The 15,571-nt window shown below is 43.1% G+C and overlaps 1 protein-coding gene across 1 annotated transcript; it reads left to right on the forward strand.

Annotated features, from left to right (window-relative positions):
* Nucleotides 1–6,485: 6,485 nt before the first annotated feature.
* Nucleotides 6,486–8,414, forward strand: P2RY1 (purinergic receptor P2Y1). The gene has a single exon (XM_007449100.1). It carries the CDS (start codon nucleotides 6,856–6,858, stop codon nucleotides 7,975–7,977), a length of 1,122 nt encoding a protein of 373 aa, XP_007449162.1. The 5' UTR covers nucleotides 6,486–6,855; the 3' UTR covers nucleotides 7,978–8,414.
* The last annotated feature ends 7,157 nt before the right edge of the window (nucleotides 8,415–15,571 follow it).

The raw sequence follows: 15,571 nt of genomic DNA on the forward strand, positions 1-15,571 counted from the left end.
TCCCTAGGAATTTATTATTGGAAATAATGCTAGGCTCTGAGTTGCCACGTTGAGTCATATCCGTGTAGGAAGAGAAAACTGTTTGGCAGAGAGAGGGAAGAGGAGAAGAGGAAGAGGAAAGGAAGAAAAAGGAGGAGGGAGGGAAAGAAAATCAGTGGTTGAACAGAGAAAGGCAGAGTACAGAGATCGCATGTCTTTAGGCAAAATACATGATTTTCAAGTTCCTATACTTTCTTTCTTCTAAAGTCCAAACTCCTGTACCCTTCCAATAAAGTCACTTTATTTGTTCAAGCTGGTTTTGATGAATTTGGTTTCTTACATCCAAAGGCCCACTTATCAAGTTATATCCATTAAGGTAAAAATGATAGCATTATAAATAATAATGATGATAATAGCTAGTATTTGTTACGCACTTACTATGTACCAGGCACAGTCCTAAACACTTTACTCACACAGTCACATTCTTACAGCTATCTTGTGATACAGGAGTTATGTGATAAGAACATTGACACGACACAGGTTTGGCCATGTGTCTAGTTGCATGGCTATTAAGTGGCCCTAACTGACCTTTGAACCCAGTTTTGTCTTCTTCTCCAAAATCACGTGCTATGAGCTAATACATAAAAAGCATTCCAAATAGCACGTGGCACATGCATACCACAGTTCAAGACTGTTAAACCCTTAACGTGTTTTAGTCACTGGATAGGAGGAGCTATAGCATTTTCAAATTGGCACAGTAAAGCAATGTCAGGCAGGATCATGTAAAATCTTGCTACTCAGAGTGTAGTGGTTGGATGAGGAGCTTGGACATCAAACAGAACTTGTTGCAAATGCAAAGTCTTGGGCTCCACCCCATACCTACAACTGCATTTTAGCAAGATCCCGCAACTGATCTGTATGCATAGTCAAGTTTGAGAAACTGTGCTAAGAGACTCAAAGCAGACGTTGCTGGTGAGCTAAGATAGTATTTTACTTACATGGTTATTATAACTATGATACAGTCTCTAAGATAAATATTTAGCAGCAATATCAGGTGTCTAGAACTGAAGCTGAAAGATGAAAATCAGAACTAATGTTGAGGTTCTGCTAAACCCTGTCATTGAAAACGTAAGAATTTGTCAAGGAGTAATTGATTATTTCTCCACTTGAAGCATAACCTACACTATTTGAGTTCTCTGTCAGCTATAAATGTTTCTATATTGAATTATATTTTATTTCATTTTATTGTTTCTATAGACAAAACATGGGTCTATTTCACTTTAGTATGTTGACATATTAGATGCTTTCTTTGGCTATCCAGGTATCTTTCCAGCAGAGCATCCAATCTTGTGCTTGTTGTAAGAAGACCCTCTTGGATAAGCCCATCCTGCCAGCTTTTCTACAAGAATCTAAATTTAAAAATTATAAAAATGGACACAATGCTCATCTGCTTAAAATTGGTTCACACTTTGAGTGTTGCGGGTGAAAACTTATCAAATTTTCAGAAAGCCAAATTCTAAAATCTGAAGTTTGAATGACAACAACTGCTATTAGGTTTAATCTTGAAAAATGTGTACAGCACTATATAGCACAGAGAACTATATTCAGTATCCTATGATAAACCATAGTGGAAAAAATATGAAAAAAAGAATATATATATATATATAATTGTCACTTTGCTGTACAGCAGAAATTAACACAACATTGTAAATCAAATATAGTTCAACAAAAAAAAATTCTTTCTAGCCTAAAAAAGAAAAAGAAAAGAAAGTGGAAGGGAAAGGGTAAACTCCGTGTCTGTGACACGAATTAACTTTTACTCTGAGCTTTAATACTCAGGGAGGATTCACAGGACTAGATAAGACAGGGTATGTATGTCTGAGTGTGTGCAGGCAGTCACAGATGAGACATACAGGAAAATAAAATGCATGGGGGTGGTGGTTATGCATGCTGCCCTTCCACCTCATCCCTTAGATAAGGAGAGCACACGTGGGGAGCCAGAGAGGATCTTCATGGAGATGCTTATTTGGGACGATGCACTCCACACTAGAAGGACAGAATGTTTGGGATTAATGCAGATCCAAGTCTGTTTTACCCTAAGGGAATAGTTTTGAGTGATGTGTTGTATATATATATCTGAATCACTTTGCCGTACAGCAGAAATTAACACAATGTTGTAAATCAACTATACTTCAATTAAAAAAATGTTTAAATTTAAAAAAGAAAAGAAAAATAAAAATGTGAAACTCTCAGGACGTAATTGAGATCAACATCCCAGGAGTGAACTGATGGAATCTGTGACTTAACATGAGGAAAACAGGTATTTCTTTATTTTCACACACGGTTTTCATTTACCCATTTGGGATTTAGCTTATGTACTCAAAACATGGATGTATCAGAAATCAACAATTTATGTATGGTGGATATAATAACAATGACAAATAACACTCAAATAATGTCATATTTTTACCCTTTGTGCTACCATGGAAACCCTCCATGGGTCCATGAGTATGGTGTAAGATCTTGGATATGGGTAACTGGCTTTAAAGATACTTCTGCACCCACAGGCTTTACAAATATTTATTTCCTATCTCCTGAGAAAGCTAAGTGTATAATGAAATTGTAGGGACCTCCCTGGTGGCGCAGTGGTTAGGAATCCACCAGCCAATGCACGGGACACGGGTTTGAGCCCTGGTCCGGGAAGATCCCACATGCCACGGAGCAACTAAGCCCGTGCGCCACAGCTACTGAGCCTGTGCTCTAGAGCCTGCGAGCCACAACTACTGAGCCCGTGAGCCACAACTACTGAAGCCCGCGTGCCTAGAGCCCGTGCTCCACACCAAGAGAAGCCACTGCAATGAGAAGCCCGCACACTGCAACGAAGAGTAGCCCCCACTGGCCACAACTAGAGAAAGCCCGCATGCAGCAACGAAGACCCAACGCAGCCAAGAATAAATAAATAAATAATTTTAAAATTAAAAAAGAAAATTGTAGAAAAACTGGCACGTAATATAGCATTTCCCATCTATTATCAGTAACTGTTGTGAGACATGCTTTTGTCAAACCAGAGAGGTCAGATACAAAGAGAGCAAAGGGAATATTTATAATATATAATGATTAGAGAAAGACGACAAGCCAGGACTGGCATTTTTATTCTGGATTTAACATAAATTCTTTTAAAACTATTACAGAGTGACCGAGACTAGGACTAGGGCTTCATGTGGATGGGAATAAGGAAAGTAAATACTAAAAATGGCACTATAGGGAAGCAGTTTCCTTGAATATTCTTAATTTCTGGGAGCAAGAAATTTTGTGAAGGATGAAAAGATTTAGGTGGCCTGGGATTTTACATGTCCTTGTAAGTGACAGCACGCAGATGGAAAACCTAGCCCATATATATATATATATATATGTATATATATATTCATTCATATATATACTCATATATATGAATCATTTTTCTGTATACCTGAAACTAATACAACATTGTAAAAAATCAACTATACTTCCAAAAAAAAAAAAAAGAAGAAACTTCATTGAACTGAAACAAAAAGAAAGAAAAGAAAACTGAGCTCAGTGTCATCTACCAAGGGGCAAATACTCAAACGGCACATTATTCTAACCACGGGACCCCTCAGCCTGTGTCATCTCACCACCTCCCAGACCCCTCCTCCCACAGCTACCCAGATTCAAACCTAAATAATTGGAAAGCAATGCTTTGTGAGATTTCCAAAGCTCCCTATCAGTTGTGTGCAAGCACCTTGCTTTCTCTTCTCCCCTACACGGTTACCCTCTTGCACCTTCGTCTCCTTCCTCCCTTTCCTTTCCCCTCCCTCTTTCCTCAGCCTCCCTGGTCCCTAAATCTCCTCTCGTCTTATTCATTCCAACCCTGGAGCAACCAGGCTGTCTCCTATTCTGTGTCCTATACTCCTGAGGTGATTCTTAATGAAATAAATTTCAGGACCCCTACTGACTGGATCCATGACAAATGAATCATTTATAGGAGCAGCTGGGCCCTGCCCAGCACAGGACTGTCTTTCATCCTTTCTCTGTGTGCTTTTTCCACTGCTGCCCCACCTTAGCCCTCTCACCTCTAACTCACTGGAGGATACCAGCTGTGAATTCCTTGGGCTTCTTTCTTCTTTCTTTCTTCTATATTCTTCTTGGAGAATAGAAGAGTCTCCTCACTTTCTTAAGGTATATCTCAGAAGTTATCACACTTTAGTTATTATTCTTGGAGGGATCTCTCAAAGGATTCCCTTGTCTCCCAAAGCAGAGTCTCATCCTCTCTCACCTGCAAAATCCTGAGTTGGCCTACCCATTAGCTCTCCCTTCTCTCTGCCACCCTTTACATTTTTTTTTTTTTCTCGGTATGCGGGCCTCTCACTGTTGTGGCCTCTCCCGTTGCGGAGCACAGGCTCCGGACGCGCAGGCTCAGCGGCCATGGCTCAGGGGCCCAGCTGCTCCGCCGCATGTGGAATCTTCCCGGATCGGGGCACGAACCCGTGTCCCCTGCATCGGCAGGCGGACTCTCAACCACTGCGCCACCAGGGAAGCCCTACCCTTTACATTTTATGTTTATCAGAAGTTTTTTCTTTTTATGCTTGTAGCCCTCGATTCAAATGTTTTCAATAATCTTTCCATCCTTAATGATTGTTGGATTTTCTGTGACTTAAGAAAAAGGGAAAGAAGAACCTTTGTAAAGATGGTTATTAGAAACTTTGTAACAAGAAGGGCAGCCTTTTTGTTTATGAGTCTGAAACTGAACAGGTTTGACTTTCCTAGAATTGTCTGCCACTTCTCAAATTATATATAAATTGTTGGCTATTTTTTAAAAAGCCTAAGGAGAGCAGAACATTTGGGAAGCTTCTGAAATACTCTGACTATCAGTACCTTCAAGACCTGGCTCAAAATTTTCTCTCTTGATAGAAGGCTTCTGGGAATAACACTTTTTTTCTTTTATTTATTTATTTATTTATTTATTTATTTATTTGAAGATGTTGGGGGTAGGAGTTTATTATTAATTAATTAATTTATTTTTGCTGTGTTGGGTCTTCGTTTCTGTGCGAGGGCTTTCTCTAGTTGTGGCAAGCGGGGGCCACTCTTCATCGCGGTGCGCGGGCCTCTCACTATCGCGGCCTCTCTTGTTGCGGAGCACAGGCTCCAGACGCGCAGGCTCAGTAATTGTGGCTCACGGGCCCAGTTGCTCCGCGGCATGTGGGATCTTCCCAGACCGGGGCACGAACCCGCGTCCCCTGCATCGGCAGGTGGACTCTCAACCACTGCGCCACCAGGGAAGCCCTGTGACCAATCATTTTAACCTAAAGAAATAGGATTGGTAATACAACCCCCAAACCACACCTTAATCACTTTGGAGTTGAAATTGTCTTTACATCTATCTATATAAATTTATATTTAATATTCAAGTTATTTCCTGAACAATATGTTTTTATTTATTTTTTTATTGCAGACTTTGATCTTTAATTAAATGTACTGGACAGGAGGATTTGGGGCCCCTGCGTTGTCTGTAATTGGTAGGTAACAAATTGTGCTGAAGCAACGTCAAGTATCAACTACTAACACTTTTACAAAGCCCTTTTAGAAATTTTCACGTTGATGTTACCAATTGACGTCGGTTTATTAGCATTTGGTTAATTAAGAGAAACCATATTGAAATAAAAGGGGAAAGGCAGACTAGAAGGACAGAAAGAGACTCTCCCCATTTCCCTCCCCACCCTCCCTCCTTTGAAAGCTTTCTGGGAGCAGCAGGTTCCTGCAAGTGCCAGGCATCCGGTCTCTGGTGAAGCGCTGAGCACTGCAACGCCAGGGCTTTCCCAGTTGGGGACTACAGGCTGCTTGGAACGTGCAAACACCTGGCGTCGTTCTTGAGGGCCCTGGAGACTTGAGTCTCATTCCGGTCCGCTCCAGGGTTGTAGGCAGAAGGCTCTGAGCGGTCAGAGGGGTTTCCTGTGTGTCAGCAACATCACTCTGCCGAGATAGCTGGCGGAAGAGCCAAGGAGCGCTCTCGGACCAATCGCTCTCCAGCAGCCAGCCCTACCCCTGACCCTGACCGAGCGCGCCCTGACCGCCGACTCTGGTGAAGACCGGCTCTCCCAGAAGACGCCTCCGGCCCCGGGCGAACTTCGCGCAGGCACGCCCCTCGCCTCCCGGAGGAGCGCGGACTCACCCGGGTGCCCAAACTCCGCCCATCCTCGCGGGGAGCCCGGCTCGCCCTCCCGCCGCCTGCACTCGAGCAGGTCTCTAGAAGAGCCTGCGAGCTAACACAGACGGCGAGCCGGACGCGATCCAGAAGCACACGAGTCTGCGACCACGCTTGCTCCGATGGCCCCCAGAGGCTGAGCGCCGGGGGCGCGGAGGCAGCGGCGCGGGCCCTAGAGCCGAGCTGCTGGCTTGCAAGGTAGGGCGCAGGAAGATGCCCAAACGAAGTTGATCTTTGGGGGAAGGAGGTTGGGGCGCGCCCTCCCCACCTCAGCGAGTTTGGCTCGACCTCACTGAGCCCCCGGCGCGCTCTCCGGCGCGAACCCGCGGTCCCTCGGGAAAGCGCAGTCGGAAAGTTGTCGGCGGCGGTGTCCCTAGCGCCCTGTTGTGTAACCTCGGCGCTGCCAGCCTCACCGGGAAGTTGCAGGTCCTCCGGCCAGCCCGGTTCGGTCGCGGCCCGGGGCAGATTTCATGGCCCGCGGCGAACGCGGGGCCGGAGCCGGCGTGGGCGAGCCCCTGCTTGACCCCTCCCGCAGAGTTCCCCGGCGCCCCCTCCCGCCTGCTCGCCCGCCTTTCCGATGCTCGCTGCGCCCCTCGCCGCCGCCCTCTTGCCGCCGCTTGCCCCTTGGAGCCGCCGCCTAAGTCGGGGAGGAGAGAATGACCGAGGTGCTGTGGCCGGCGGTCCCCAATGGGACGGACGCTGCCTTCCTGGCCGGCCCGGGCTCGCCCTGGGGGAACAGCACAGTGGCCTCCACCGCCGCCGTCGCCTCTCCGTTCAAATGCGCGCTGACCAAGACGGGCTTCCAGTTCTACTACCTGCCAGCTGTCTACATCTTGGTGTTCATTGTCGGCTTCCTGGGCAACAGCGTGGCCATCTGGATGTTCGTCTTCCACATGAAGCCGTGGAGCGGCATCTCCGTGTACATGTTCAACTTGGCCTTGGCGGACTTCTTGTACGTGCTGACTCTGCCGGCGCTCATCTTCTATTACTTCAATAAGACCGACTGGATCTTCGGCGATGCCATGTGCAAGCTGCAGAGGTTCATCTTCCATGTGAATCTCTATGGCAGCATCTTGTTCCTGACCTGCATCAGCGCGCACCGGTACAGCGGTGTGGTGTACCCGCTCAAGTCCCTGGGCAGGCTGAAGAAGAAGAACGCAGTCTATATCAGCGTGCTGGTGTGGCTCATCGTGGTGGTGGGGATCTCCCCCATCCTCTTCTATTCCGGCACCGGGATCCGGAAAAACAAAACCGTCACCTGCTATGACACCACCTCAGACGAGTACCTGCGAAGTTATTTCATCTACAGCATGTGCACGACCGTGGCCATGTTCTGTGTCCCTTTGGTGCTGATTTTGGGCTGTTACGGATTAATTGTGAGAGCTTTGATTTACAAAGACCTGGACAATTCGCCTCTGAGGAGGAAATCCATTTACCTGGTGATTATTGTACTGACTGTTTTTGCTGTGTCTTACATCCCTTTCCACGTGATGAAAACAATGAATTTGAGGGCCCGGCTGGATTTTCAGACCCCAGAAATGTGTGCTTTCAATGACAGGGTTTATGCCACTTATCAGGTGACAAGAGGTCTAGCAAGTCTCAACAGTTGTGTGGACCCCATTCTCTATTTCTTGGCAGGAGATACTTTCAGAAGGAGACTCTCCCGAGCCACCAGGAAAGCTTCCAGAAGAAGTGAGGCAAATTTGCAGTCCAAGAGTGAAGACATGACTCTCAATATTTTATCCGAGTTCAAGCAGAACGGAAATACAAGCTTGTGAAGACGCAAGAATCCCCAAACACCCACTTTGTAACATGGTAGGATGCTTAATAGAGCCAAGTGTTTTTTTTCCCCTTTAAGTTTCTAGTAAGATTAGAGAAAATTCAGACCAAGAAAGCAGTGAGTTTAAAAAAAAGAAAGAGAAGTGGAAATGCCTACACCCACACTAGTTTGTTTGGGTTTGCTTTCAAGGACTTCCTTCTTTCTCACCAGAAGTATGTAACATAAAATAATACTATCCTTAAATATTTACTTTCCCTTCTGCCTTTAAAATTTGCAAGCTCTTCTGTTTAAAGTTTACATGGGTACTGGAGCTATTTGGATATTAATAACTTCTCCAAGAAAACTGACCACCTGAAACTTGAGTTTGTGATTCATCTAGTCTTTATTTGTTTTTAATAATCTGAGGTGGGAACAAATTGAAACTTCACATCCTCAAATTACTGTAGTACAGCAAAATACTAAACTCGGTTCACTCAGTAGCAGATGAACAGATTGCAGCTGGGTGTCTCTTGGTCCTGTAAGCATAGGTGATGGCTGGCTGAATTACTTTGGAGAATTAAATAGAAAAGTCAAGTCAATGAATTTACAAGTCTAAAAAGTGATTATCTCCCAGTTATTTCTAGAAAACTGCTCACTCTGTGTTGGGTGCTAAATGTTTGGTGGTGGAATCCTGTATATATTATCTTACAGGTGAAATGCCTTCAAAATAATCAAAGTGCATGTACTTTCCTTTGTAAACACCATGAACTCTGTTAGACTTCCTGTGACAAAGAGCATTTAATTGCACCACTGCTGTGCAGTGCCCTAGGAGTGTGTTTGTGTGCCAGTACAAATGCTCACTTCCATCTGTAAAAACAGTTTTAAAAATCACAGATAAATTACAGACCAAGGTTGAATAACTGTTAGCGAGTTGAGGGATGTTGGGCAGGCGGGAGAGTGGCTGACAGTCATCCATAATGCATAGCCGGCAAACATATTCTCGAATGTATGAGGCAACTGGGAGTGGGGAGAAGACATTTTTAGAATAAGGACTTTAGTTTAAATTAATTATGGTGTAAAGGCCCTCTTTTGGTTTTGTTTTGTTTTTGCTCCTTCCAAATGCTGGAAAACATTAAATGCAATATAAAAAGAAGAAGGCAGAATTTGTAGGGGTTGTGTTGATAGAATGAGATGCTGTAATGCTTCACTGGATCTTACATCCTCATATTTGAAGGAAAAAACTCCAAACTATGGGAAAGGGAAATATGAGGAATTAAATTTAAGTACTTGAAGTACCACAGCACTAAAAAGTAAGGTATAGAAATTACTAATCAGACTAGTTTAACTACTAATCAGACTAGTTTAACTAATAATCAGACTAGTTTAAAAAGTAAGGTATAGAAACCACTAATCAGACTAGTAATAGTTTAAGAGAAGACCACCAGACAGTGTTTTCTTTTATATTTTCCCTCTGCCAGGCAGTAATGACAAATCTGTAAAATACTTCAATAACTTTAATAACGATTTTCAGCGAATATTGAATTGCAGCATTTCTAGCCTTTGAAATGGTCAAATTCGATATAATGCCGAATAATGAGGTGAGGTGACAATTTCCAACACCAGATAAATAAATCCAGTGTCAAAGGAATTTTTAATGGTGAAGGTACCCCCAACAAAGCCAATATCAAAGTCTGCAACTGATGGTGGGGTAACTTGTTTGGAAGCACTTTATATGTAGAGCAGTTTGGGGCTGTGCCTCAGGGTGAGAACCTTAGCGCCCTGTGGGACCTGGTGACAGGGAAGTCAGAGCTGGGCTTCAGTTCTTGCAGGACCTCAGTGGACTGCAGATTTGTGAGCCCTAAAGTTTCTTCCTAGACTTGCTCCAGCCACTAAGATCAATGAAGAAAAGCTGTGTTTAGCCATCCTAAAGAGTGCTGCTTTTTCACATGTTCAGTCTTAAAGCACAGAATTATAGAAACCAAATCAAGAAGAAACCTTCTAGATGTCCTACCTACACCTCCCCATTTTGAGAAAAGAGAAGGGTTAGCTAGGTTCTCATTTGGTTAGGGCCCTGCAGTGTTGTCTGTTGTGGAATCCTAAAAGAAAAAGACTAAGATATGTCATGAGTGTGTTACCCCTGTCAAATATCACGTTCAGTGAGACACAATTAATATCACTAAATTGTCCAAAATGGAAATGTCAAAGCCCGCATCATCCTTAAACTCGAAGACTAATGGTACACATTTCTGTAATATTCCCTCACCATTTACTTTAGTGTTCTTCCCAGCCTGGTTTGCAGTATGTGTTAAGTACCTTGTTTCAGCTTCCAGAGAACTTTCTTTTGGTCCAGTGTGGAGGTTAACAGTGACTAGAAATGCCCTTTTACTTCTTGGCATGCTTTTTCCAGAGTGTTTCTTCTTTAGCTTCATACATCATGTGGTAGACAATGATGACATGCAGATGCCTGCTTAATAGTGACAAGGATGATCTCTCCAACCCCTTTCAGGCACAAATTGGTCTCTGGGACGAGTCTGCTAATGGTGATCTATTGGCTGAAGATCTGATTCATGATATATGATAAGAGTAGGTATTTTAAGAGTAAAGGCAGAAATCTACTGGCATTTTGATAAAAGAGTCAAAATTACAGAACTTATCAGTTAACTAAATTTCACACTACAAAACTGTTTGAATGCCAAGCTCAAGGCATTTTATGGCCCATCAGTTGGCATCTTTGACTCTTTGAACATCAATGTTTGCACCTGTTTGCAAACAATGTTTGCACTTGTTTGCATCAGTGTTTGCACTGAAATGCTAAAAACACAGACCAAGAAGAGATACAGCATGAGAGTAGGATTTGGAGTTAAAATAGTGACACTGCCACTTGGCCAGCTGTGGAACTCTTGACCCTGGCAAGCCCACTCTCCGTGGATTAAAAGGGTTAGATGACATCCATCTGTTGGGGCCTTAGGGGATGTGGTAAAGCCAGAGGTGCATGAAGTCTGCTACTGTATTTTCCAGGACTGTTCAATTCCAGTCCTTGACTGAAAATTCATACAAAGTTCACCAACTGTGATATGGATATGACCTGTAGGTTTTCTCAGTCTCCTCAGGGCAGTGCACTACACTGCCTTTGGATACAAGAGATGTCAGTGCTTATAGCACTGTAGCAGCTTGTAGCAGCTGGAATTGGACTAGTGACAATAAAGATTTGTTATTAGTTAGAGATATAGTGAAGCTTTAACTTTGCTGGTCAAATTGTAACTATCATAATAGTATTTATTGATGAAGCTCACAGCCCTTCCATTGTACGGACTGAAGAACTTTCTTGAAAGTTCCAACATACTGAGGTGAATTATATTTATTACAATGTATAATATTAATATGTCACACTGGCATATTTTACATAATATATGATGCATAAAAAATGAGAGTTACTGTATATTATGATGCTTTCCAAATATCAGTATCTTGAAATTTTTAAGTCTTCAGATTTCTTTTATCTAAAATACGAAAATCTGTTTTGTGATACCAGTGATTCATTTTCTCTACAAATGCTTTTGCACGTTTATCTTTTTATTTAGGGTTCTTTCTACATAGACACAGTTTGGTGTCAATCGATAGTAAATACAAAATATCTTAGCCAGACTGGGTCTGTACTGTCTACATTTTATATACTATTGTAGAAAAGTTTATATTGTCTTTTTAATACATTTGGAATTGTGTCCCCAAATACAGTCAGAGCTTCCCATTTCCAAATGCAAAAGCCTTGTCCTAAATTCAAAGGAGATCTTTACGTTTTAGAAGTCTGGTGAGATGGGCATTACAGATACAACATTAGAATTTGAGGAAATACTTTAGGGAGATGGGGAGAGAAAGAGGCAGCTGATGTAATCAGTTACTGTGCTCAATTCCGCTTCAATTTTTATTTTGTGTTTCAAGGTGAAATAGTATAATCTTAATTTCTTTGAGATGGAGTTTCTAAGTAACACACTACCAGCAAGTTCAACACTGCTAGTAATTTTATTGTTTTCTTTGTTCATTTGATAACTTTAATTCCAAGTTTTACAGTAATAACTGTATATTATTTAGCTGCTGAATCCTGTTTCAGTTTTTTAGTTCTGTTGTACATTGTATTATACACATCATTACAAGTTAATATGAAGGGGAATATATGTTACATATCAAAAATTGTGAATTTGAATTCTAGAATGTTTTAGTGCTTTTGCCAAAATGTTTATTTTTATAATATCTGTAATTTTAATATAGATAATTGAACTAGATTTCTTTGTGATTAATAGTGCCATTGAATGAGCAGTATGGAAACAGTGTTACTTGACATTGTGAGCTTTCTCAGGTTTATCAAAATCAATGGTAGCTTAACAGATTCCAGACTAATTGTGCATAATTGTGTTTTAAAAGGAATGTATATTTCCTATAAGTTTGCATGCAGGAGTGTACAGCTTGCAGTGTGTGTGTGTGTGTGTGTGTGTGTGTGTGTGTGTCCATGGCATGGCAGCCAACTTCGTATCTGCTGTTGCTAATAACAGCAGAGCTTTGATATAATCATGGTTGCTGTTGCTAATAACAGCAGAGCTTTGATATAATCATGGTCATTAGAATTGTACCTACCATAGACAGTTAAAACTGAAAAAGTCTCAATAAAACTATGAAATGTGGTCTGATGGCTTCTATGTTATTATAGTACTAATACTTACAAGTTTCCCCAAATTTTGACATGTACCATTATACCGGCTGACAAATACTGGCAATACTACTTACTACTATCCTACTAATACTAGGATATATTGAATCAGCGCAGGCATCTCTTAACATGCAGCCTGGACTGTAAGAAGTGAAGTGTTAAAGAAAGAATCCTGGTGCAAGGTAACTGATAAGATCATCATTATTTGATATTTAAATATTAATAGGAACTTGATTTAATTCTTTGAGGAAAATATGGAACACAATCTTAATACATATTTCTCATACTAGTGCTCTGTGTTTAAAATGTTAGCTGTAATCTAATATAATGTAATGCCTCCTCTAATTTTTTAATCCATGGAGGTAGTGATTCTAATAATCCTTTGTGGTTTCTGTTTATCTATTAGCCTACATTGCCTACTTCTCTCAAGTTTATATATTGATACACACACACACACACACACACACACACACATGCACACATATATATGTTGCTATGCAGTGAAAAGGTGTACATGGAATGGACACATGCTTAAAGCATTACTTTTTTTCCTTAGTGGGGAAGGTAAGTGCACTATGGTCCTGCACTGGATTTTTTGGTTGTCTGCTGAGACAGGTGCCCTATCACAGAATCCTGTGGGTAGAAAAATGCAAATCTCTTGCAGCCCCTAAGATACTGTCACTCAGTTTTAACTCCTTAATTGACTGTACTACCCAGACTTCACCACTCAGGAGTCCTCACTTACTAACGTCAGCTTTGGTAGAGTTTTGTGGCTATGTATATGTGTGTGTGTGTGTAAGTTTGTTTAGTGCATACACAGAAATTATACAGATAATTATCTTTCTGACTTAAGAAGAATTTACCATAACGCTTTGGGCACCCTGTGATTTTCAAAATTACTTTGGGATTATAGTCAGAGAAACTTCTCTATCCACAAGTAAATATACTGTGTTTAAATTCTCTTTTTTACTTTAATGAACTGGGAAGTTTATATTTTCTTTTCAGGAGGTTTAGACATTTGCTGCCAGATATGGTCAGAGTTTCTATTTCCAAATGTAAAAAACATGTCCTAAATTCAAAGTAGATCTGTTATGGTTTAAAAGTCTGATGGATGGGCCATTAAAGACACAACATATGTCACTAGAAATCCATGTAAATATTAATACTGTGCTTACTTGATTTAACCCTGCAAGGTTATATTGCTTTGGGGTAGACCCTAGGGCCTAACATCCCCAGCCAGCATGGTTTCTGGGACCAATGATCAAAACAACAGCTGTGGATGGAGTCAGGCCCCTGGGCTGAGCAGCTGACAGCACTGAAGCCCCATAGAAATGGACGTGGGTAAGGAGTAGGGGTGATGAGAGGCACGTGGGAGCAGTCAGTACTGCACAGAGGGGGAAAAATGCACTGCCTTTCCTGTTTACCAGATGAAGGAAGATCATCTGTGTGAAGGTGGAAACTCCCTGATGATAAGATTAAAACAGAAGGAGGCCTAGGAGATGATCTAATCCAGTCACCTCAGTTTGCTCCTGGGAGTCAAATTTTCACGTTCAAAGATGGAAGTAGCAAAAAAACCTGAGGGTTCTCACTTCTATTAACACATTCCTCCCATATCTCAGGGCTCTTCAAACTGTGGATCTTGACCCATTGGTGGGTCAGAAAATGAGTATAGTGGGTTATGATAGGCACTCATTCACATAATGGAACGTTATAGATCACAGTCCGTAATCAGTGAGCAAGTCTTTGTGATTTTAACTTCAGACACACTCACACACACACTCACACTCACACAACACATATATTTACATATATTTACGTGTACTTGTGCCCTGGGTCACAGTGGACATTTGATTTCTTATTGAGGACCTGGTCGAAAAAGTTAAACAATGACACTACTCAGAAAAAGGTAGCGTGGAGTTATGGAATAGGACATGAGAGATTGTTTTTAAAAAACTTTTAAAATCAACACAAAGAATCTTAGTTGTTGAGGAGCTTCAAGATGGCAGAAGAGTAAGACGCAGAGATCACCTTCCTCCCCACAAATACATCAGAAATACATCTACATGTGGAAAAACTCCTACAGGACACCTACTGAACGCTGGCAGAAGACCTCAGACCTCCCCAAAGGCAAGAAACTCGCCACGTTCCTGGGTAGGGCAAAAGAAAAAAGAATAAACAGAGACAAAAGAATAGGGACGGGACCTGCACCAGTGGGAGGGAGCTGTGAAGGAGGAAAGGTTTCCACACACTAGGAAGCCCCATCGCGGGCGGAGGCTGCGGGTGGCGGAGGGGGAAAGCTTCGGGGCCGCGAAGGAGAGCGCAGCAACGGGGGTGCGGAGGGAAAAGCGGAGAGATTCCCGCACAGAGGATCGGTGCCGACCGGCACTCACCAGCCCGAGAGGCTTGTCTGCTCACCCGCCGGGGCGGGCGGGGCTGGGAGCTGAGGCTCGGGCTTCAGTCGGAGCGCAGGGAGAGGACTGGGGTTGGCGGCGTGAACACAGCCTGCAGGGGGTTAGTGCGCCACGGCTAGCTGGGAGGGAGTCCGGGGAAAAGTCTGGACCTGCCCAAGAGGCAAGAGACTTTTTCTTCCCTCTTTGTTTCCTGGTGCGCGAGGAGAGGGGATTAAGAGCGCTGCTTAAAGGAGCTGCAGAGACGGGCGCGAGCCGCGGCTATCAGCGCGGGCCCCAAAGACGGGCACTAGACGTTAAGGCTGCTGCTGCCGCCACCAAGAAGCACGTGTGCGAGAACAGGTCACTATCCCCACCTCCCCTCCGGGGGCTTCTGCAGCCAGCCACTGCCAGGGTCCTGTGATCCAGGGAAAACTTCCCCGGGAGAATGCACGATGCGCCTCAGGATGTGCAACATCAGGCCGGCCTCTGCCGCCGCAGGCTCGCCCCGCACTCCGTGCCCC

The sequence above is a fragment of the Lipotes vexillifer genome, unplaced genomic scaffold (assembly GCF_000442215.2).
Source record: "Lipotes vexillifer unplaced genomic scaffold, Lipotes_vexillifer_v1.1 scaffold157, whole genome shotgun sequence".
NCBI lineage: Eukaryota > Metazoa > Chordata > Mammalia > Artiodactyla > Lipotidae > Lipotes > Lipotes vexillifer.